General features: G+C 36.8%; 2 protein-coding genes and 1 long non-coding RNA gene across 3 annotated transcripts in view; 2 read left to right on the top strand and 1 right to left on the bottom strand.

Moving 5' to 3' along the window:
• Positions 1-1508: 1508 nt before the first annotated feature.
• Positions 1509-7523, top strand: Nop10 (Nop10 ribonucleoprotein). The gene is made up of 4 exons (XM_077433474.1): positions 1509-1673; positions 1895-1937; positions 4626-5588; positions 6602-7523. The coding sequence occupies exons 1-3, from the start codon at positions 1620-1622 to the stop codon at positions 4721-4723; spliced, it is 195 nt and encodes a 64-aa protein (XP_077289600.1). The 5' UTR covers positions 1509-1619; the 3' UTR covers positions 4724-5588; positions 6602-7523.
• LOC143913595 (uncharacterized) lies at positions 4704-15217 on the bottom strand. The gene is made up of 3 exons (XR_013260746.1): positions 14612-15217; positions 6594-7685; positions 4704-5576 (listed from the first exon to the last, which is right to left on the bottom strand). It is a non-coding gene; the product is annotated as an uncharacterized LOC143913595 (long non-coding RNA).
• Positions 15218-20278: 5061 nt separating this feature from the next.
• Positions 20279-26075, top strand: part of axed (BTB/POZ domain-containing protein axundead) — a 32676-nt gene continuing 26879 nt past the window's right edge. Inside the window, exon 1 of the mRNA XM_077433417.1 lies at positions 20279-20609. The gene's annotated coding sequence lies outside the window, so the exon portion shown is untranslated. The remainder of the gene's footprint in view (positions 20610-26075) is intronic.

Here is a 26075-nt window from a genome sequence, read left to right as displayed (position 1 = left end):
TGTTTTTGAAATTCGAGATTATTATTTTATTTTTTCGAAATAATATTTTTCAAACCCTAGTAGTGATATCTATTATCAGAAATTGAAATATTAAAGCGGGCATATGTACGCAATCTCGTCTCCAAGCTATAGAAATTAAACGCGCACATATGCACGCCCCGGCGCCTGGCCAAAAATTCAAAACGCGCATTTATGCGCGCCCCGGGCTACACGTGTTAAGATTCATATTAAGACTAAACATTTAAGGTCTGTTCATACCTAGTCAGCACGTACCGACTTCAGCAGGTATCCGGCCGTACGAAAAGTATTCTTTGGTACATTTTGTATGGGTATATTCATACCAACCGTCACGTTTACGCAACGGCAGGCTTACAGCAGTACCCGACATTTCCTGTTCATACCTTACAGCAACATCCGTCAACGTATCGTATCCGTTTTTTTGACCATCGTGGAAATATACACGCGAATTACGTGCCATGAGTCTGCCACTTTGCTGTTTTGGACCAATTATCGATAGTGACAGTTGACAGCTGTTCAATCTTTCGACATGGTTTTGGCGCAAATATTAAAAAAAAATTAAATTTTTTACGGAAATATTTAAAAAAACCTTTGTCCATCATCCACAAGCTCCTTGTACAGTGTCCAAAACTCTCCTTCGGTTTTTCTATTTTTTAACATGGGATGCACATCAAAACGCCTCCGTGCTTTTTTTATTGCCTTCTTGAGCTTCTTCTTTCAACAACAACGCGATTATACATAACTTTTCGTTCGATAAACGCCGAAACATTTTTGCTGACTTGTATTCTGACGCGTAGCTACGAATGCACGTGTATGCATTCATATTTAAAGTTCTCGACAATACGACGTAAGCAATATTGCGCCGTATCGACATAGCCTGTAATGTATAAGTAAGCCGATTTTGCCTTGCACTCGGCCAAAGTGCTGTGAACGTGACGTGACCGCGACGTATAGGTAGATATGAATAGAAATGTAATAAAATGACATATTTGAAACGGAGTCGTGCAGTGCTGTTAAGTATGAACAGACCTTTGGTCATTGGTCTTTTGTTATGGACAAAATTTTTTTAAATATTTCCGTAAAAAATTTAAAATTTTCTTAAATATTTTTTAAATATTTGCGCCAAAACCATGTCGAAAGATTGAACAGCTGTCCACTGTCACTATCAATAATTGGTCCAAAACACGTAATTCGCGTGTATATTTCCACGATGGTCAAAAAAACGGATACGATACGTTGACGGATGTTGCTGTAAGGTATGAACAGGAAATGCCGGGTACTGCTGTACGCCTGCCGTGGCGTAAACGTGACGGTTGGTATGAATATACCCATACAAAATGTACCAAAGAATACTTTTCGTACGGCCGGATACCTGCTGAAGTCGGTACGTGCTGACTAGGTATGAACAGACCTTTATTTGTTCTGTTTTGAAATTAAAACTGTTGGTTTTCCTTAAATAAAAGTAAATGGCAACCCTGTGTATAGTAGATACAACCAACTGGCAACATTGACAATACATACACGCCATATTAGATCGTCGGCACGTGCGATCTGACACTAGCTCTTCAAATCTTCTCAAGCTATCTTTCAACCAATTCGCAATGTATTTGCGATATTATCTCAACGAAAAAGGAGAGAGGGTGTACACTCTTAAGGTTATTATTTAATACGTAATGTATTACTCTTCGTTTTGACATGTGAACATAACCTCTAAATACCGCATCGTGTATATCTTCATAGTATATGTACTACATGTTTAAAATAATTCATATGGTATTGCGGTTTAATGTTTAAAGTTGAAATTATTGTAATCATTACTTCTTATAAATAATTGAAGATGTTCATAGAGATATAATACATTACTTTTCTATTACAGCGTACGGACCCTGAAAATAATCCTACTCTCTCTGCCCATCCAGGTTTGTACTTGTCATATTAAATACAATCAAACTTGGTTTAATCGAGACTCAAAGGGCTTATAGTAGTCGCTTCTTGAACGGAGGAGATACTTTTCGGTAAAGCTAGCTGTATATTGGATTTTTTTTGGAATCAAATCTCAGATTGGTAGAACTTTCAAACAGTCAAATCTTTTAACTCACGATTCATTCTGATTGTCATCACTATTTTTCGAAGAATCAGGATCTTGCGATTCTTTTTTTTTTTGTATAGTATCCCATTAACCCTTTGCCCGCGGCAATAAATATAGTGAACAAGCCCTGTACTTGGCGGCACCTTTTTCGCGAATTTGGCAATCGAGTTTTCAACCTTAAATACAGATTTTAATATTTACTCAAGTAACCAGATATGTTTAATTAACACATCAAGTATTATTTTAAACAATAAAATACATAATATATCTCGTATTTTTCGATTAATTGTCAAATAATCATTCTTCATAATTGTATGAAGACGTGACGTCACTTAAACGAGGTTTCAGTATGGATCCAAAAAAAACTAATTTTGACTGGTATATATTCATTTTAAGCCAATTGAATGGATGGCATTCAACTCTCAGTGATATATTCAACCAATTTTGAACCTTAAAACAGTTGAAATAGGCGCATATAAGGCTCAAAATCCCGTGCAAAGTTCAGAAATTCTATGGAAGACAGCTGCGCTACAGACTTGTCGCGCAAAGCTTCCATAGAAGACGGCCGCGGGCAAACGGTTAAATATCTAATGTTCTGCATATCACCTAACTCAATATGGGGAGTCGGAGAATCCTTATAATGCGTATAAGCAACTCGTCTTTGATGATTAACTTAACCCTTTGACTGCTACAACAACGATAAATCGTTGTTTTGAAATCGGCGAAGATTGCTACAACGATCGTTATTGTCGTCATTAATTGTCGTATTTCAATACTTTCTTTGAGCCACCAGCGCATCAGTGGCACGAAACATTTTTTTTTTATACGTATTTATATTTATTTTTCAATCATGCTTTATAAATATTTATCAATTTTTTAAATAAAAGCTCTTCAATTTCGGGTTCATCATCAAAGTAAATTTCGGGTTCGTTGTCGATGTCATATAAGGAGTTATTACTTGGGAATTGATTATTGTCGATAAATTCATTTTCAGAATCAGTAGAGCTGCTGATTTGTCGAGTTCCTCGGCGAGGAGCTATTATTTCGCTTTCATCACTTTCACTGTCCGATATCATTTTGCAGAGTTAAAATAAATGGCAAAAAACAATAGAAATCCGCTTTCAATTATATAGGTCACGAGACGTCACGAATTCATGCACCAATCAAATGCAACTGAAATGCATACAAAATGTTTATGATACATGTTGAAAAATTATTTGATTATTAGAAACTTCGCATCCTTGTGTGTCTCGCTCACACGTACACAATTAAAACCAAGAAAGAAAGAGAGAAAGACCGCTACCTGTTTCGAATATATCGCATGTTGTAAGGCTACATCGATGTCTAAAAATAGATTATTGAAAAAAATAAAGCGTTGGAAAACAATCGTCAAAACTTATTTAGTGTATATATGTAGGTATCTCTTTCGCACGCACGCATGTAAAAGCAACACAGAAAGAGAGAGCACGAGTCCACGACTGCTTCTTAAAAATGTATATAAAGTATTATAAAAATTACGAGTGTTCGGCGAAGTAAGTATGTAAAAAAAATATTATATTTATTTTTTTTCAAAATAATTACAAATGTTAGCATTTTTCGCTTGGACATTGAAAAACCTCGTAGCAGCCACTTTGATTTGAGTGCTGGAAGTCTCTGAATACTTCAATATTTAAATAACCCAATTGAGCTGGCCTTTGATGTAATTATCATTGGAATATAAGTTTTACCATCAGCATATACATATATACACAGATTTTAGTTCAGATATACATATATCATTAAATTTCTTATAATGGCTTCCAGCACCAGGAAAATAGAAACCTCGACTTGAATTCATCTTTAACCGTTTGCCCGCGGCCGTCTTCTATGGAAGCTTTGGGCGACAAGTCTGTAGCGCGGCTGTCTTCCATAGAATTTCTGAACTTTGCACGGGATTTTGAGCCTTATATGCGCCTATTTCAACTGTTTTAAGGTTCAAAATTGGTTGAATATATCACTGAGAGTTGAATGCCATCCATTCAATTGGCTTAAAATGAATATATACCAGTCAAAATTAGTTTTTTTTGGATCCATACTGAAACCTCGTTTAAGTGACGTCACGTCTTCATACAATTATGAAGAATGATTATTTGACAATTAATCGAAAAATACGAGATATATTATGTATTTTATTGTTTAAAATAATACTTTATGTGTTAATTAATATATCTGGTTACTTGAGTAAATATTAAAATATGTATTTAACGTCGAAAACTCGATTGCCAAATTCGCGAAAAAGGTGCTGCGTACAGGGCTTGTTCGCTATATTTATTGCCGCGGGCAAAGGGTTAAAATATTAGTTATGCATATTTGATCGTTTTAGAATTAGATAGTTTAGGTTTACACTATCGAATCCCTGCTTAAGGGCAGAGTAAGTTATAAGACGGCCAGTCTCGCTGTGATCAGCTTCGAACCTGTATATAATATATCATACATCTTGTAGTCGATCACTGAAAATAATTTATTTTTAATATTTCAGCTCGCTTCTCTCCGCAAGACACATATTCGAGACAGCGGATAATTATCAAGAAGCGATTCGGACTCCTCGTGACACAACAACCAGAGCCCATTTATTGAATACTCTAAATTATTTGTATTAAAATTAATTAAGTTTTTATTCCAAGTGTGTTGTATGAAATGAAATAAACGTATATTTTAAGTCTATTTGTCTTTTTCTATAACACTATTACCGATTATCCATATTTGAGTGCCGACGCCTTTTCTGTTGAAAGCCTGCCACGCTGAAAATTTCGCCAACATTTCCAACTACAATTATTTAGAAATCCAATAGAAAGCAGGTATAAAAATTGCAGCTAGTCCAAACAAACCCTAGATAGCTACTGCCGAGGGTTTCGAGTTTTGTAAAGGTGTGTTTAGACTCTAATATATCTTGCAACAATATAAAATAAACAAAAAGTCTATTAATGAATGTATTTTTCCAAGACTAGTTCCATCTTCTTCATTGTTGTTAAAATGTAATGCTCACAATCTAAATGCCAAGCAACGATCTAAAATACTCGGCAGCTAGGGATTTCCATTGGATAATTCTGCTATGGTTATACATAAATTCAGATATTCTGGTGTAAACGAGTCTTTATAAACGTTAAAAAATGAATGACACGGATTACACGACCCATGTTCAATGCATTTTGTTTACCTTACCTTACTACCTTAGCCGGTACTTTCTCGTTTACTTTGTACATGCTCAATATACAAAGCCTATCGGCGATTTGAAGGCCTATGGACATGTCAGCATAACGCCGATGGGCGTGGGTCAGCATTCAAAGGGTTAAAAAAAATTGAAAGTATGTTTTTTGAGGTTTATCAAACAGAAACCAGATACACAAAAGACAACTACAAGACGGTTTAAATTATTATTAAGTCTTACAAAATGACGTTCACGGTGATTGGCCAGTTGTTTTATATGCATCTGTCTAGTCCAGTGCTACTCAAACTATGGTCCGCAGCCCATTACTGGTCTGCGGAGAAAGACGTAATTAAAAAAATAAAACAATAGCTTATGTCAGAACTATTTCAAAATATAGACTGAATAGCCGAGCTAGCTTATTTGATAGACATTTTTTGCATTTTGAATGACCTTAACTTATCCATGCAAGGAAGAATGTCATCTTATTTCACAATGGCAGACAATACAGATGGGTTGAAACGAAAACTAAAAACATGGAAAATTCGTGTTTCAAAAGATTGCTATGACATGTTTCACAATTTGGCTGATGTTATTTACAAAGGAGGAGAGGAGCTTAATATGAGGTCTTTGCGCGATATAATCAGTTGTCATTTGACAAATTTATCAGAGCGATTCGATTTCTATTTTCCACCAGATGACGATCCACGAAAGGGAAAAGGATGGATACGAAATCCATTTTTGCCATGGAATTATTACATATCACTTAATTTGAAAGATAAACTAATTGATCTGACTGCAAATCAAGAATTAAAAAAAAAGGTTTTGAAACCACAACTTCACTTGCAGGCTTTTGGATCAAATTAAAAGTAGAATTCCCATATATTTATGAACTTGCAGTGAAAACTCTTTTACCATTTGCATCAACTTACCTTTGCGAGACTGGTTTCTCAACCATGAGTATAATTGAAACAAAACATCGTAATAGTGTGGATATTTATGATCCATTGCGTGTGGCATTGTCTTAGATTAAACCACGGCTGGATAAGTTATCTAATAACAAACAAGCTCATATGTATGTTTCATTAGTTTTTTTCTTTTATCTTTGTCTAAGTATATACATATTGTACTTCTTTGAATTCAATGAAATAAATTTTACTAAGATTTTATTTTATTTTTATTTGTTTACAAGTTTTCAACCATATACATATATAACCTTTTTATTTTAAAATGTGATGCTGGTCCGTGAGAATTACTGAAAAATATATACTGGTCCGCCAGCTGAAAAAGTTTGATTAGCACTGGTCTAGTCTGCAGTTGTCATGGAATACTATCTATCATTCATTAAAGAATTTGTCAATACTAATAAACGATTAAGTATGTAAATGTTCAGACTAACACAAGTTATGATTTCATATGTGACTCTGCTACATGCCGGAAGGCTCATCTTTGTCAGTATTTTTAAAGATAGTTAAAAAGTACTGTTCGGTAAGGACCACGAGAAGCCGGAAGCCCAACACCTTGTGAAAAACTCCGAAAACTATAATAACTTCAAGTTCATCTTCATTGACATGGTTTTTATTACAAATTCTCGTCTGATTATTATTTGCTGATCTATGTTGGCTTCTGAGCCATTTTTTAACATGTTCTTTTGGCTTCCATAGTTCAAGAAGGGGACCATGAAAGTAAAGTAATGTCTTTCTGTAGCTTTAGTGCCGAAAGTATGTGGGATAGGGCAGAATGGTTGTGCTTCGTGTATTTATGTAAGATGTGTTGCCCTCCAGCATTGAGCGCCGTTATTGCCCGACCTTGACAAAAATTCTCTCTCCTTTGTGGACAATACCAACAGTGTTTAGTTCCTCTGGTTCGCTCCAACATCAGGATGTGGTCCATGGCAGTAAGCCTCGTTCGACACAAATGGGTGGTAATCGTAGGAAATATCTCCATTTTCTGCAATTTGCTGATCTATTACGGCTTCTGAGCCATTTTTTAACATGTTCTTTTGGCTTCCATAGTTCAAGACGAGAACCATGAAGCTTAATAAACATTTAATTAGAGACGTGTTCTATTTTTTTAATCTAGACCTAGTGTTAGTACTAAAAGTATTCATGGAACTAAATCCTCTTTCCCATCCAGAGGTACTATATGGAATAATTTTTGTGTATTTACTAATGTAACTAAATCTTGTGGAATAAAAGCTCCCTAAAAGCTAGCAATGTTTTTGGATATGATATTTTGAATCTTTTACAAAGAGACTCGATTGCAGTTTCTCCGAAACCTGGATAAACACCGGTGGGCCATTCATGCTTTTCGGGAACTGAAGTTCTGATACTATATTAATATTACACTGTTGCGAATTTTGCTAATTTGTTGATTCGTTAGACGAATCTGTCCCTGATAATAACCGAGCCCTCATATTATTACAGATACTGGTTAAAAATTGATAGATACTATTTCCAAATTATCTGTTAACGGTTACGGAGACGAGTAGGAGTAGACAAAAATTATAAACACAAAAAATAGTTATACAATTCAATGTGATTTAATTACAAGTCTTTGTATAACATTAAGCGAGAGTTACAAACAAAAAAAAAAAATCAATATGGTAAACACATTACAAGACAATTACATATAAGTTATAAAATTGCAATAAAAATAAAAACATTATTCTAATTGATACTCTAAATTTTAATAATACATTTATGTAGTTTCATTAGCTATTCGAGAGCTTCGTACTTTCTTCTTCTGTGCTATTTATGTATATAGGGGTTTGCTGATCTTGCTATGGCACATGGCCTTTTGAATTTCTTTATTACTTTATACAGAACATAAACAACAATTATTGTAGAAATAGTATAAATTGTAATGTCTAGAAATAGTAGGGATCGGAGTGTTACAACAGTCATCTGTGGTGATGTCAATATTGGGAATGAAGAGGAAAGAAATCGCTGTTTGAACTATGTACATAGATTCAACTAGCAAAGTTACGTCCATGGAAAAACTTTTACATCCTGATGTTAACGTTAATAATCCCGTTCCTTATATGTATATCACTGATTCTACCATTACTGAGTGTCTATGGTTAATGTTATTGACTTTGAAAGAAAAATGAATGAAAAGTATTCGTTACCGATAGTTTATGCCAGATATTTAAGTATTTTACAGTTTGTTGGAATGTACAATCAATGGGAATTGATTTTGTATCCAACAGTTCTGTTTCACAAACACTAAACTAGCATGATGGATGTAGACCGTACGACTATTACAACATATAAATTTTCTATATTTTAAAATATTAAATTTCTCTAAATTACTTCAGATGAAATTATTGTTTGTTACATTATTACAAGAGCTACATTCTTGAAATTGAAAAAAGTCCTAACCACACGTGATCTCAGTATAGCACTCCGACTGAGACTTCTACGATGCTACGTTTTCAGCATCCTTCTGTATGGGACAGAAGCATGGACCCTGACGGATGCCACATGCAAGAAACTAGAGGCATTTAAGATGTGGACATACAGAAGGATGCGGAGAATCTCATGGATGGCGCGTCGTACCAATGCCGAGGAGCTTGCCCAGATGGGAAAACATGTCGAAGTGCTCAAAAGTGTGAAAAGGCGTAAATTGGAGTACTTCGGACATGTGATGCGGAACGAAAAATACGATCTCCTGCGCCTAATAATCCAGGGGAAAATCGTAGGCCAACGCAGTCGGAAAACATCATGGCTAAAGAACCTTCGGCAGTGGTACGGCCTCAGCACTATTCCGAGCAGCAATGGACAAAATAAGAATGGGACATCCAGTTGCCGACATTCTAGGAGGACATGGCACATGAAGAAGAAGTATGCCAATTAAGGTCTTGTGGGGTGAATTGAGATGTACCCCTTGGATGAAAAAATCGGAAGAGGGATCAAATTATACAATTTGTGATTTGTTAACGGTATGGATACTTTAAAAATTATTTTTTTGTTTGCGTAATATGCGTGAACTTCTAGTATATTTAATAGATCAATTCATATATTCCATTCCAGAGAGCATCCACATTACAGCATTCAATTAGATTGATTCGGATGCATGCTCACCGAGGCTACATTTAGTTGTACTGAAACGATAGAAATAAGCAATCATTAGTATTTATGGCAAGAAAGATGTACTAATTTAATCATTAATTAATTCAATGCAAACATGTTGGAAACTCACTGCTAAATTGTACGCCGGTCCTCTTACATATATAGTCCGATACCGAGCGAATGTCCCACTCCTCCACTATTGTGATTATTCGCTGCTCTCGCCTCTTAAGTCTTAAGTCTTTGGTTTTTGTGCTGAGCGTAGTTGACCGACCAAAATTTGCTCTGCTACCCCTTCCACCTATGCAACCCTACATGGACTGCCCTTAATAATGTCTCTCAGCGCCTATGCCAGGATTCCATTCAATGTTTTGGGTCCGCGGTATACCGTGGACCCAAATATTTCACCACTGCATGGTATTGTGGCGGCTCGCTCATACGACATGGTCGAGTTTGGTTGCCTTCCTGCGAGTGGGGACCAACCCGGCTGGGTTCGGAGAGCTACTACTCACTCTGTCTTCAGCTGTCATATAATAAACACGTGCATTAACATGCCAGTCGTCTCATCCATTCATCCTCCATACTGGTGACCCCCGACATCGAGCCACGCAGCCTCGATCAATTTCAACATGCCAGTCGTCTCATTCGTTCACTCTCCATACTGGTGACCCCCGACATCGAGCCACGCAGCCTCGATCAATTTCAACATGCCGCTCATCCCTGCCTCGCCGAGTCAGGCGGGAGAAGCTACCCGCCGCGCCCCCATCGCCATCAACACGCGTCGCGGCCCGCGGGTGACAATAAACGAGCAGACACGGCTACCTACCTACCTACCTACCTACCGACGTCCAGCCACAACGTCGACGACAGGTGCTTTTAAAAAATGGGGGAGCGAATGAGACGACGATCTTGACAGCTGGATGTGGAGTCATGCGCGATCCACTACACATAGAACGGTCATCCAGCACCACAAGACATACACCACCTCAGCACCATCATCATCATCATCATCATCAAGGCCCCGTCCGTCCCCACGAGCGTCGTCACGCCGAGACGGGCGGTAGCGCTACAACACCTCCACGAGCCACAACGACTCACAGTCCAGCTCGGAGTATCATCAACCACATCGATGCCCCTGCCGCCCCCGCCGCCCCACCAACCGACATCAGCCTCGGAAGAGCGGCGCCGCCGCAGCATCGCATCGCATCGGCGCGACCATCGGACCACCCACCGTCCTGCTCGCGACGTCACCGCCCTCGAATCTACCGACCATTCAGGGCGGTACACCTATGTACACAGCGGATGACCCACGTCAACAATTTTTTTTCTCCCCACGTAATAATTTTTTCTCTTTGTGTAACAATAATTTTTTTCTTTTGTAAAATTTGTTTCTTTGTAATTTTGGTATCACTGATGCTGGGGGGGGGAGTGATGTGGCGGCTCGCTTATACGACATGGTCGAGTTTGGTTGCCTTCCTGCGAGTGGGAACCAACTCGGCTGGGTTCGGAGAGCTACTACTCACTCTGTCTTCAGCTGTCATATAATAAACACGTGCATTAACATGCCAGTCGTCTCATTCGTTCATCCTCCATACTGGTGACCCCCGACATCGAGCCACGCAGCCTCGATCAATTTCAACATGCCGCTCATCCCTGCCTCGCCGAGCCAGGCTACCCGCTACCAGCTACCCGCCGCGCCCCCATCGCCATCAACACGCGTCGCGGCCCGCGGGTGACAATAAACGAGCAGACACGGCTACCTACCTACCTACCGACGTCCAGCCACAACGTCGACGACAGGTGCTCTTAAAAAATGGGGGAGCGAATGAGACGACGATCTTGACAGCTGGATGTGGAGTCATGCGCGATCCACTACACATAGAACGGTCATCCAGCACCACAAGACATACACCACCTCAGCACCATCATCATCATCATCATCATCAAGGCCCCGTCCGTCCCCACGAGCGTCGTCACGCCGAGACGGGCGGTAGCGCTACAACACCTCCACGAGCCACAACGACTCACAGTCCAGCTCGGAGTATCATCAACCACATCGATGCCCCTGCCGCCCCCGCCGCCCCACCAACCGACATCAGCCTCGGAAGAGCGGCGCCGCCGCAGCATCGCATCGCGCGACCATCGGACCACCCACCGTCCTGCTCGCGACGTCACCGCCCTCGAATCTATCGACCATTCAGGGCGGTACACCTATGTACACAGCGGATGACCCACGTCAACATTTATTTTTCTCCCCACGTAATAATTTTTTCTCTTTGTGTAACAATAATTTTTTTTCTTTTGTAAAATTTGTTTCTTTGTAATTTTGGTATCGCTGATGCTGGGGGGGGAGTGATGTGGCGGCTCGCTCATACGACATGGTCGAGTTTGGTTGCCTTCCTGCGAGTGGGGACCAACCCGGCTGGGTTCGGAGAGCTACTACTCACTCTGTCTTCAGCTGTCATATAATAAACACGTGCATTAACATGCCAGTCGTCTCATTCGTTCATCCTCCATAGTATCTTTGATTGCATCGAAAGCTTCGGGAATGCTCTGCCACGGTACAAACGCCGAAGCGGTCAGCTGCCTCAGTGGATGCGAGAATTTCACGTCTTGTTGGCATTGCCCCGCCAGCCCGGAACTCTGGATACTCTTATGCCAAACGCACTGCCCAAAGTGAAAAAAGCAGAGCTTAGTCTCCACTCCGGGGAAAACATTTTGGGTGGCGTACAAGATTCCTAATTTCGGTAAATATCTTCACAAGCCGACTGTGTCTTTGTCATCAATATATAAATCAACGGTAAAATCCTACCATTCGATAGCCCTTACTTCGAATGTATGGTGGTTAACTGATACCTTGAAAGTCTCGTCAAGAATCCAATAACTCCCATGCGCTAATCGAGAATGTAAATATTCTGTCTTTCTAGAACGTGACGTCACTCACCAGAAACGGTTGCTGTTTGAATGTGATGTGACTATGTGCTCTGGTGCGAGGCAAATTTCTGCCACTCTTTGCGGCTCTTTCTGCCTCTGTCCTCTCCTAAGGGCGAAATCACACAGCGTGGGTTTTTTTTCTCGGGCTTTTGGGTCTCGGGGTAACAGGGTAGTTTCTCCCTCACGAGTCAGGACCGAATGGCCGAATTACAACCCCAACTCCAATGTCAACGATGGCGACCGGTGCTGCCATAGTCAAATGAGAACCGGTCACAGGACAACCGGTCGCTCTAGATCGGTCACACGTGATCTCCCGTCACACTAAAACTGGTCACACCCTAAAACTGGTCACGAGAAAACTGGTCACACCCGAAAATTGGTCACGAAAAAACTGGTCTATTTTTTTAAGTTGTGGCTATGTGCAGGTACTATATCTGCGAAAGGCGCAAAGCCTTCTGCGCATGCGCGTGAACTTATAATCCGATTATAATTTCTTACATTTAATGTATGCTAGACTTGTTTAATCAATCGTTCATTATATGTACATGAGGCAAATAAATTTCGCACGTTATTATAATAGATTTATATCATTTAGCTAGTTCGCGGCTTGTACTTGTATGTATGTAGGCGGTGGCGGACTGGGACTGAAATTAGTGCATGCCAGGAGTCAAAGGGGGCTCACCCAGGGTTAAAAAAATTTGTCCCCCCCCCCCCCATATAACAAAATATTCTTTTCAAAAATGGGAATAAACAAATTTAGGTACAAGAAAAATGGCAAAAGCAAAATAGATCCATAAATTACATTGTATATTTCGTTTTAACTCTTGTCCTAGGTAAATAGAATGCATCATAAAAGAATGCGGCATAAAAGCGGCTTTTACTTTCGGTAGAAAACACTCAGGGACGTCATTTCAGTTTTTTCTTGGGGGGCAGGCAAAGATTGGTCAAATTGAATTTTTTTTCAAAAAATATTTTTTATATCGGAATAAAAATGGAAAATATTCTTTCCATACACCTTATTGAGTTATAAAATATGAAAAAAATAAGCTTATTTTTAAAAAAATATTATGTAGAAAGCGAAAAAAGAAAGTGAAATTTTTTTTCCAAAAATCTTCACATGATCAACAAAAATCGACCATCTAACTGAGTCACTAAAAAACTATCTTAATTTCTACCGAATATCTTTTCACTTTATCTATGTACATATATATGTATGTAATAACAATAGATAAAGTTTTGTGGTCATGCGAAAATTTGAACCAGAATCGATCACTGATCACGTTAATATACGAACTTTCGGAAAAATAAACGTTACACATCTATTTTTATCAAAATAAAGTAAAGGGGACCTTTCTTACGATTCGCTCTATAGGATGAACAATTTCTAAGAATTTTATCCAAGGCGTACCACTTAAAAACCAAAATATACTTGTTTTGAATTTTAATTTCTAAGAAATAAACGTAGATCCATAGTATCTCATTAATAATTGAATTCATAATATTCACACTATTCCTTAATTTAGGGGGCGAGTGCCCCCATATGCCTCCCCCCAAATTACGTCCCTGAAAAAAATGCATAATATTTTCAATTAATGTTAATCGAAAATCGGGATTTTGGGGAGGGGACCCCTATCCTATATTTCTATATACATGGATGTATCTAGATTAGGAATAGATTTTATATTCGGAAACTGTTTAAAATTGTGTATTTAAATCTTACTATATCGTCGAAGCATAATCAAATGTTATTTTGAAAGTATGAAGTAAATTTAAATCGCTTGTTGATGATGAATCGTCCTATCAAAATTGTTTTAAGCAATTCATTTTATATTATTCACGGAAATTTGTTTATTCCCATTTTTATTTCAGTAGGTAGTTATTACATAAGTATTGGTATATGCATAATCTTTATAATAAGCATAATTGTTTTGTTGAAATGCCCAAACTTTAGGTCCCAAAGTGCAATATCCTATAAATTTTTACACACGTGAAATAATTAAAAAGTTATTTAATTTTACTGAGGGCCCAACAGATAGTGGGGCCCACATGCCATCGGGCAGTTCGCTTGTATGGCCAGTCCGCCACTGTATGTAGGTATTATACGTTGTGGTAATTGGACTATTCGTCACATTGGGGTGGTCACAAAGACAATTTTTGCCATGAAAATCGCGAATACACAATATTTGGCACTCAAGTTCTCGTTACTATGATAGTTATCGTTAGTATGATGGACTTTTCGGCTGCCAGATGCTCCGTTATAGAGATTTTAGTGACTTTGTGACGAGTAATTTGTGACCAGTAATCACCGAACCATACGTTGTATATGATAATAATTTTCTAACAATTAATAATATTAACTAATTTGGATTATATTTTTTACTCTACGTCACTTTACGAGTTTGAACTAAATTTTAAGAGGTTTAAAACAAAACTTTAACAGTAAACACGCTGACAGTGATAGGTCACGCGCATGCGCAGAAGGCTTTGCGCCTGTCGCAGATATAGTACCTGCAAATAGCCAATAATTCGCAGATATAGTACCTGCAAATAGCCAATAATTCGCAGATATAGAACCTGCAAATAGCCACAACCATTTTTTAATCTAGACCTAGTGTTAGTAATAAAAGTATTCATGGAACTAAATCCTCTTTCCCATCCAGAGGTACTATATGGAATAATTTTTGTGTATTTACTAATGTAACTAAATCTTGTGGAATAAAAGCTCCCTTGAAAGCTAGCAATGTTTTTGGATATGATATTTTGAATCTTTTACAAAGAGGCTCGATTTCAGTTTCTCCGAAACCTGGAAAAACATCGGTGGGCCATTCGTGCTTTTCGAGGACTTTAAGTTCTGATACTATATTAATATATTACACTGTTGCGAAGATTGCGAATTTGTTGATTCGTGAGACGAAACTGTCCCTGATATTAACCGAGCCCTAATATTATTACGGATACTGGTTAAAAATTGGTTAGCATGAATAGATACTCTTTTCGGTAAAAATCGGGTTTCTAGACGAGGCCGACCTACTAGGCTCGGGCGCTGGGCTCCTGTGATCGGCTGCTTTTTGCGAGTACTTAATTATTGCCGTGCCGTGAATAAACTCGACTTTTACGTGATGAAATACTCCGACATATAGCCGTGCTAAAAAATACTATTTTGATTTTTGAAATTTTTATGCCGGGTCGCGTACCGGTGCCGATAAAAGGTGGCGAGACGCCGTACCGGCGCGTACCGGCTATTCTACAACCCTAGACTGTATGTATTATACACACACATATAATATATACCTGACTTTGTTGAGCCGAAATACTGCTAGGGTGTAATGAAATTGCACGTTGCAAATGCTAGATCATCTCAATTGGTATTCGTCCTGTATGGACACGTTGACGCACATTTGCCGAATTAATTACTGGCCAGTTCGTGACTAGGCTCCGACTCTGAAGTGATTGTGTCAATCATAAACAGTTCCATGATGACTCGTTAGCGCAGACAATTACGGTTCAAATTAATACATTGCCAAAATTTGAAATTGCCCATTGTGTGTGCTTTGATATGTTGTGTTTAATTCATTTTTATGAGCCGATTTAAAAGAATTGTAATTATTTACATTCACCTGTCGGAAGTTTTGGGCAGTGTTTGGGCAATTTGGAGCAGAAAATATTATTGTATTTTAATGTTTTTCAACATTTTGTATCTTTACGATGATCGTTAGATTATACAAGGCTTCTTTCTTGGCCACAAACTTTAATCTGATCTTGTTTTTACCACACACATACTGTTTTCGTCAACTTTGGCTTGGCCAAACACTTGATCCATCTGGGATATGTCCTATTTTCATCAACCAGAAAATATTTAAGAAATATGAGCTTAGGGTAGGGTTGCCAGATGGTATCCAAAAGGAGGACATGTCCTCCTTTTCCATGTTTTGTCCTCCCGTCCTCCCTTACCTACTGTAAGTCCTCCTTTTTGCTAAACATCGGGCGGGACTTATTTATGATGATTTAGTTTCATGCATTGAGTTCTTGAGCATCAGAGGTGTAGAGATTGACGATGTTAAGCTACACGATCAATTTTGTAACTTGATTTCATTTCTAAATCAAAATCAGATGAAGATGAAGCATATTATGATTTGAAGTTGCACGAGCAGTGAACAATCTACTTCAAAAGTTTTAAAAACATTAAATGTTTCTCAGAACTGCTCAAGATCTGCGAGTTTTATTTTTGTATAAGCGCACATAACGCAAATGTGGAAAGAGTTTTTTCACTGATTAATACTCAGTGGAGCAAAGAGAGGAATAGACTAAGTGTGCAGTCAGTTAAATCTTTAATTCTTACTCAATACAACTTCAAAAAAATGATATGTGAAGATTTTTATAATTATTTGTTAAAAAACCAAGAACTTCTTTCCAAAATTGGCAGCTCAGCTAAATATGATTAAAATAAAGTAAAATAATATAAAAAAATCGTTTAATTTCTGAATGTCCTCCTTTTTTACAGAAAATCCTCCTTTTTAGACCCATCTGCCCTCCTTTATCAAATTATCATCTGGCAGCCCTAGCTTAGGGTAGGGTTGCCATGCGTCCCAGTTTACGGGCCATGTACCCGTTTTGAGGCTTGCGTCCCAGTGTTCCCTTCAGAAGGATATTTGTCCCAGTTTTCCATAGATATTATTTAAATATATATCTTTCCGATAGTATATAATTAATTGGGTTTGCACAAGAAGCACATGGTTATCACGAGGCGTTGAAAGACTTTTTCTTAAAAGAAGAAAATGCTCCAAAAGCGATACTTGATTTCTTTAAAAATCCGTTGTCAGAACTTTACACCATGTTTATACACAGTCAAATGTTTTTATTTGAAAAGCAAATTAAAAAACCAGAAAAGGCTATTATAACTACAATAGAAGTAAAACATATTAACTAGTAAATACATAGGTTTAAAAGCAAAACAAACCTACAACAAACTGAAGAAATGCAAAGAAATTACGATAACACAATTAAAAGTGTTTGATGAAGAAGTGGATAATTTCTTTAAAGTTCGAATTAAATATTTGGAACAGTAGTCTGTTCCAATCGCGAAATATGATGTTTTTTCATGGATGCTTCTCAATGATGTACTCAAATGGGAACGATTTGAGGAAACTATTGCATATTTAAGTAACATCAATATATTTTTCACGGATTCAATTCACGAGGAAGTAATGTACATGAAATCATTTATTGAAAATGAAACACGTGAAGAATGGGATACCAAAGATGTACATGATAAATGGTTATGCTTTTTTAAAAATACTTAAGAAACAGAAAGGAAAAACCAACCTACTGAAATTGTGCCAATACCTGTACGCTATCCCAGCACATATGTAATGCACACTTTGAGCATGTATTTTTTTAATTAATACTCAGTGGACAGATGAACGAAATAAGCTTTCAACTGACACATTAGAAAGCATAATTCAGTGCGTTTTCAATTATAAAATGTCATGAATCGAATTTTATAAGTATGTAAAAGGGAAAAAGGAACTCCTTCAAGAAGCAAAAAAGCCAGAAAAGTATGATTGGGCAACGAAGAGCAATGAAGATCAAGTTCAAGAAGTTGGGAAAGAGTGAAGACAAGAGAGAATGAGTAAAATTAAATTAAATTAAACATGATTCAATTACAATGTGTTAATATTATAATTAAACATGATTCAATTTCTTATAATTAAACTATTTTTATTGGGGGGGGGGGGATGTTTTTTTCAATGTTAATGGATGAATTTTTTTCTCTTCTATGTTATATTTCAGATCATTAGGGATCCCTGTAATACCACAATGGTGCAAACTTAAATTAAATAAATAATTAATAGCGTAATTTTATAAAACTAAAATTTTTTAATTTAATTTCTTCATAAGCTTGTCTATAATATATTAAAACATATGCATATGTTCATATACTACCTTCAAGATTTTTGGAATATGCATACATAATTGGAAAATAGTTTGTTGGAAATTGGATGACACCACGGTAAATATGTACATACATACATATGTAACATACATACATACTCGTATATGAATAAGCAGCAGAATAGGAGTAACATTGTGATTGTCAAGGTTTATCAACACCTTCTCCAGAACAAGGTCTCTCGAATTAAACAAACTAAAAGCAGTAAATGAGAAGTCAGAATATGTCAATCGAAGATGCATACATATTTACAAATTAAAAAACAATATTTCCAGGGCGTTCGGCTTTAGGGAATCGCGTCGATCGTCGTTGACTGTTTATAAATATCTACGGGGACTCAAATACGCAAAAATCTAGGTCACTGGAAGACCATATCGTGCCGGACGTTGACTTCACACCAGATTTATGTTGTCTTCTTCCAAATAAATGCCAAGGAATTTGTCTCCAAAAAGAGGGCGATCGGCCGCATCATCGTTTTTCAGACCTTCAAGAATTCCATCATAGCTCACAACCGAAATAATGGAATTCTTCGAATGGAACGGTTCAATACATGTATTTATGTGTATTCGTCACGAGTAAAGTTAGAAATTCTAATATATTGTCCTTTCGACTAAAATTATATCCATATAATTTATTTTATCAATAAGTATCATAGTTACTTGAAAAACAAACGTCTATGTTGAATTTACATGTATGAGCTTTTCTTCACCTAGACTTAATAATTTAATTTATTGTCGTAATGTCAAGAATAGAGTGATTAAAATTTTATCTGTTCAATCTCCGAAATGCTGAGACTGTAATGGGGCCAGATTCCGATAGCAATAGAAGTTAGGTTATGTTTTGCTTTGGTCTCTTGGCTCAGTAGATAAGAAGATTGGAGAAGAATTATGGAAAGATCTATGGTTATTATTATAACAAGGAACCATAGAATAGCAGCATTATTAAAGTATTTAGTAGATATAGCTAGTTAAGGGCGAAATTCGCACGGTCTATAAATACAGTGAGCGTCAAAAAAAAGACGCATTTGCGATTTTTATGAAATTTCATTTTAGTGCTTGATAAGATCTTAGTCATACAATAAGGTTTCATACGATGGTTGGGTAAGATAGTCCAGGAAATTTCATTAATCAAGTCCATTAATATTAAATTTCATATTTATAAGTTTCGGATTAAGTATGATTTCCCCCAAAACTACTGATAAAGTTGCTAATTTATCTTTAGACCCTTCACGAACAGTTCAGAGTTTAAAACGTTTTGGTCAAAATCTGACTGGATAATTTTTTTCCTGAACTATCTTACCCAACCATCGTATGAAACCTTATTGGGTCTACCTCACGGGACCGAAAGTGAAACGCCCGAAAACGCAAATATCGGAAGGCAAAGATCGAAAATCGAAAGATCTTAAGATAACAAAAGGGTCTCTCCCCCCGTCGTACATACTCACTTATGTAATTTGCGCGAGCAGGATACAACAGGAACAAGAGGAACAGGCTGTTCCTCCCGTATTCTGCGCGCGCACATTAAACAAGGCTGTATGACAAAAAGAGAGATAATTTCACCGCATGCCACTCATATATATTATATATACATTATATATATATATACATAGTACCATTTACCATGCACCCTTTTTTTTGATCTTTCGATTTTCGATCTTTGCCTTCCGATATTTGCGTCTTTGTGACCACCCCAATGTGACGAATAGTCCAATTACCGTATATTATACAATAGTTATTGTTGCAGTTAATGGATTTTCGTTGCATAATGGTATCGATCGGGTTGGGCACAATCGTATTTATAAACAAACACGCAAAGGCGAGACGATGCAACATTGATTTTCCTGCGTGCTATGAAAATGACAACAACACTGCGGCGTCTGCTCGGAAAAACCGCACAGCAGGCCAAACAGAGTCGCCCCATTTGTCTCGCTCGCACGCGCGCACTCGAACCGAAGCGAGAGCGAGATAGGAGAGTTAGGTGGAGCCAAAGCAGTCTCTATGGCAACGCGGCGAGCACGTGTTTGGTTGTGGCCATTTCACTTTCGCTAGCGGCGCGAACCGCACGTTTGAATCGAGACGCGCTCCCGACGGTTCCTTCCCGGGATTTTCGTCGCGCAATCTCGAGAATCGGGACGAGATGGAGCGCTCCTGTTTCCTGTATCTGAAGAGCGTCGTCAACGACCATTTCGTCGGCGGTCGCGGCCGTCGTCCCTGCCTCCCGACCGTGTGAGGGGCTCGCGAGGAAAGCGCGCCAAAAGGCGGGACACGTTCGTCGCTTTCCCGGGAAACGGGAGGGGAATCGGGAAGAGTCTGCGCAGAATCCGCAGTCTGGCGCGCCCCGACACCGCGTATCGACTGGTCGCGGGTGAGTCCATTGTCTTATTGCACATTTCAATCGCAAAATTCTTTATTTTATGGATTTTTACTGTTCAATGAAGGGCTATTTTTATTGTTGATACGCGTGATTCTCTTTTTTCAAAAACGCCATTCTTTATTTTATACTGATTGAATTTTTTTCCTTTAACGGGTAATGGTAATGTATCACTGCTGATAATTTCAATTTTATGTGGATTGTGAAGTCATTTAAAAAATGCACAACTCCGATTAAAAAAAAAATGAATATAATGTTTTTCCCCCATTGGAATAATAATTTTCGATTATCTCTGGAGAACTAATACAAAGTGTTGCATACATAGCTGTATCAATGTAAAGCGCCCCTTTATAAAAAAAAAAATCAAAATAATTTATTTTATTAACATTTATAAATACCCTGCTAATTTCGCAACAATGAAAACATTTTTATTTTTTGAAATGTTTTTTGAAATAATAAAAAAAAAAGTGCATTAGACAATATAAAGGTGTATTTTCTTTTTAATTTATTTATTTATTTGTGTAAAGTAAAGAAAAAAAAATTCGAATAAATACAAAAAATTGATCGGTTTTTGAATTTTGAGGACTAAATCAACGTCACAAATTTAAAAATGTTTCGGAAAGTGATAGCTAGGTACAAGAAACGTATAACGAAAGCACCGAATTGATGCTGAAGATTTAAACACAAAACTAAAATATTTTCCATTCCATTCTAATAGAATTTTTGTAGCTTGAATGCTTCACACGAATAGTCGTTATCAAAGACTGTTATTATGTTATCAAAATTTATACTAATCGCTAATTCATATTATATTGTTAATATGATTAAATTTGATGTCCGATCTTGATTGCTGGTCAATCTTAAATAGGTTTTGATAATTTGAAAAAAATAGCCGAGGGCGCCTTTCATGTCCGAAACCCTTGACAACCACTGAGATGATGTAAATCATTAATCATTTTTTCTTTCAATATTTTGTATTTATTGTATTTATCAAATATAATCTCCTCAATCTGACCTAAACATAAAATAGAGACAACTAAAAAATCATCGGATTTGTGAATCATTCTTACATAGTTAGCAATTCAATTATTAAGTAGAATGGATAGTATAGACTTAAAGTCGCTCGAATTTCTAACAAAAAAAGAGTCCCAAGCCATTAATGTCTATTGATATTATCGAGCAGTTGACGGCAACGGCACAGCACAGCAGCTTCTATTCATACTATACAGCAGCGTACGTTCAGACTTGTTTTGGCGAGTTCATGGCAAAATATACATACATAACAGAGCGCAACAATACGGCGCAATATGGCTTGCGTCGAGTTAATACTATATGATGTTTTTGAAAATATTCCTATGCGCACGCGCACTTTCATTGAATAGATTTTGTCTGCTGCTGGTAAATACGTCTACGCCACATAAAATATGAATATGAATGAAAATATGTCCATGTAAAAAGTACCAAGTAATACTTTTCGTACTGTGGTTACGTGCAGTTGCCGGTACGTACTGTGCTAATTTGAATAGACCTTTATGTGTTTTAATTTAAATTTCTGATGAAAGCTAAAGTTGATAATTCTATATAATGAATAGGATTATTGAATTCGCACTGCAAGAAATTTTGAGATTTTTATTTTATTTTTTAAACCCCAATGCGCCTTCCTGGCCAATTACAAATTTACAAATTACAATTCAGCATTTTTTTTTATATAAATCACTGAATTACGAGACACTGTAAAACTCGTAAATCAATGAGACATCTATTAATTGGTACACAAACTTATTTACTGTACATAAATTAATAACAAATTATAGGTGATATATCGTATAGGAGGGATTTTTAGCTAATTTTTTTTTCCGGGAACCGTTTCAACAATGAAATCAGAGAAAATTGGCAAACTCTGATAGGAAACGATCAACCTGAAGTCACAAATCCAGGTCTAACCAACAGCATACTCTGAAAAATCCATTTTCATTCGAGGCTCGGACCCAGGGATCGAACCCGCCGCCTCTCAACGCTAAGCAGAAGCTTAACGACCGAGCTATGCTGCTGGCTAGATATTCTTTCAATAGACAAATAGTTTTATTAAAGCACTAATTTCACCAAAAACTTTTTGAATATATGTATATATTTACTATTTTTGCAAGATTTGGGATCGTTGTTTCCTCGTCGGTTGCGGTATAAATTGAATAATAAAATCACGTGAATGATAAAATGTGTCCATACAAATGGCAAAGGAAATATAAATGTTGTTCTGGTGATAAATTGTAGCAAATCGGTCGACCGGAAGTGGTGACGGTTGAATTCAGTGCCATAATTATTCAGCTTCCTTAAATTAGATATGTTATATTAATTTTGTATGGTTAATTAAAATTATGAATGTTTTTTGTTTTGACTGAAAACAAATGAACATTATTTTCTTTCGGATAAGTTGAAGCATTAGATATTTTTAAATATTTTGTCATTCAATGATACATTTACCAAAATGAATGCAAATTTTTGACAATTTCTAAAAATAAAACACTGCTTGTCGAACTTTTGCACCGTGTGTTTATATTATGAATGCACATTTATAACGCGTTACTATGCAATTCTGTCACTACATTCGACACTTTTATGTACGTACATATGTATGTGACATATGTAGTCGCGTTTGGACTTACATACATAGTATCTCCCCCTTTTTGACCGAAGATTAAACGGGAGATAAGAGTTAACCCCCTCTAGACCGATTTAATTGTATCATTATTTAGATTTAGTTGACACGTTAAGTTTCCCGCTGACGAGACGTTAGTCTGCCGACAAATCGATAGACGAATCTCTAGCAATTTGTTTGTTGTAGTTATTTTTTAGCGACGTGACTTGTCTCGCAACAGATAACGCTTTTGCTCACAACACAATACAATCTGTCGGGTGATCATTGCTATCATATCACTATCATAGGTGGTCATAGTAGCGGTCACTGTTTTTCAAGGGCACAGTTATATCAATACCCACGCTATATAAAATATTAACCAGCAAAATAGACTAGTGGTTAGTATATAATGCTTTGAACAGAGTGGTCACGGGTTCAAATCCCACTGGTTTCTGCTGGCCAGACCTTGGATTTGTGACTCCAGGTCGATCGTTTTCTATCAGAGTTTACCAATTTATTTGATTTTCATTGAAACGGTTCCAACAAATTGGTAACCATACCCAATTTCTTGCAAATCTCTAGTTTTCAGCAATCTCGAATTTCGCTGAATTATATAGAATGCTGCAAATTTACAAATCTGACAAAATGTAAAATGTACAAATAATGTATCTGTGAATGTTAATTGATATGTATTTACTTTGTGTAATACTTGTATCAAATGTACGATGTTTCTGGCCAGGAAGGCGCATTGGGGATACCTGTTAGGCCTTCCTGATATAGATTTAAAAAATATTAAATAAATAAATTCGTTAAATGTTTAATTTAGTCAAAATGATTTCATTTTTGTACTTGAGAAAATATTTATCTGTCGTGGTAAATTGTGTAGTCAGCGACCCTACGAGAAATTTGTCTTCTGATAAATCTGTGCTTTTATAAGCGAAAGGTCATTTATTTTACCTTATTTGGTGTAGTGAGACATGTGTTTATGAGTTAAAGTTACTCATTGACTCATCATATTTTTTTACACGCTCAAACTGAATTCAAATTTGTTCAAAAGCATGATTTATCGGACGACGTGTGTTCGAATGATTTTTATTTTTTTTTGTATTAAGTATCGGTAACATATTCTACAGTTTTATGTAAGACCCTGAAATATGAATTAATTATTATATTTCAAGGGTAGTTTCGGTGTTTAGAACGACCTCGTCATACAAAAATTATGAATGGTAAATGTTTGTAATTTATTCTGTAACAATTCGCCAGTGTCTCCCCTTGTTAGTCATTTGTATTGTAGACATGATAAACAATATTCATTTTTTTTAATTGATATTTTTATTGAAACCGTACATTTTGTGGTTTGGCTATTTTTATATATGTACACATGTATATCGAATGTTAATATGATTAGTTTCTGCTTTATATAACAATTTTTGAGTGGTTGAATTAGTTTTATTGTGTGTATGAAAGCATACTTGTCTGAGATTTTATCTTTATGGTTAATTTAAGTTCAATACATAATATTTCAAAATGGATGCGTCATGAGCTCGAAAAGTTGTCAAAGATAATATGCAGAAACGTGTCGACTGTTTAATATTAATCATTAATTACCGAAAGACATAATAAAGTTATTGATCGTGCGATAGTCGTTGGCCATTTGAATTACAACAATATGCATGTTAACGCCATTTAACGGTAAATTAATATTTTGCTATCAGTTAGTAGTGAAGCCACAAAATTTAGTTTTCTTACTTTTTTTAAATTAATAGTCAAGTGGCCAATGACCCAATAAGCATGGCCAACAACTGTAGTGTTTTCTCCCATACGTACATATGCAGTTTTTTATTTGGCCCAAGTGACGTGCGAATTTAGCCTAGTCCATTATTTTTTACATGTTTTTTTATCAATTATTGTCGGTAAAATAGAATTTGATGTTAGCATTATATATATAAAATACCTACAGTTGAACTATGTTGCTACGAGTTTCAAAATTGCCACTATTTTTTTTAAAACCAATAATATTTTTATAGTTAATTAGTGTCCATATGGTTGTATAAAATTTGGGGAAATTTCTTAAATCTATATATGAATTGGATTTGATCGTACGTCCCTTTGCTTTGAACTAAAATTTGCATTTATGATTTGTCAATGTATTCACAAGTGTTTTTTTGGAACTACACACATATGTAGTCATATTAAAATATCGAAATGAATATAATAATATGTATAAAAACGGACGCGATGTATGTATGTATGTGGGTATGTGGGTATGTGGCGGACTCGTCGACAAGTATGGAGATTTAAAAAAAACGTTATGCATATGGGTGTGGTGTGACCCTCGATCGTGTCGAGACGCGGGGTAGCAGGAAAGTGGGGTGTGGGGCATCTGATATCTGCTCCTGATATTGAGCGAGTTGGAACTGGTGGGGTCAGCATCAGATGCGCGGGAGACACACACATTCATTCATCATTTCGACACGGGCGAACGGAACGAATAATAAATTACCTTACACTATTTATACATATATAACATATAACTTTATTTTAATTCGTGTATCAATTCCTTTCCGAATCCACCCATTGAAATCAACGGGCAAAACACTAGTTAGCTCACTTGGCTGATTATTTAATATATGTACAAGTATTAAGGTCTATTCATCCCTATCCAGCACGAACCGGCAGCATCAAGTATTCTGCAACTACGGACAGTATTCTTTGGTACATTCTATATGGACGCGAATGAATGGGTATGAATGCGTCCATATAGACTGTACCAAATAATAATGTCATAACTAGTCACCGGAGCCTGAGGGGGCCGTGTATTGTTC

Source organism: Arctopsyche grandis, chromosome 6, assembly GCF_051622035.1.
Source record: "Arctopsyche grandis isolate Sample6627 chromosome 6, ASM5162203v2, whole genome shotgun sequence".
Lineage (NCBI taxonomy): Eukaryota > Metazoa > Arthropoda > Insecta > Trichoptera > Hydropsychidae > Arctopsyche > Arctopsyche grandis.
This window is presented reverse-complemented; position numbering and strand designations above follow the sequence as displayed.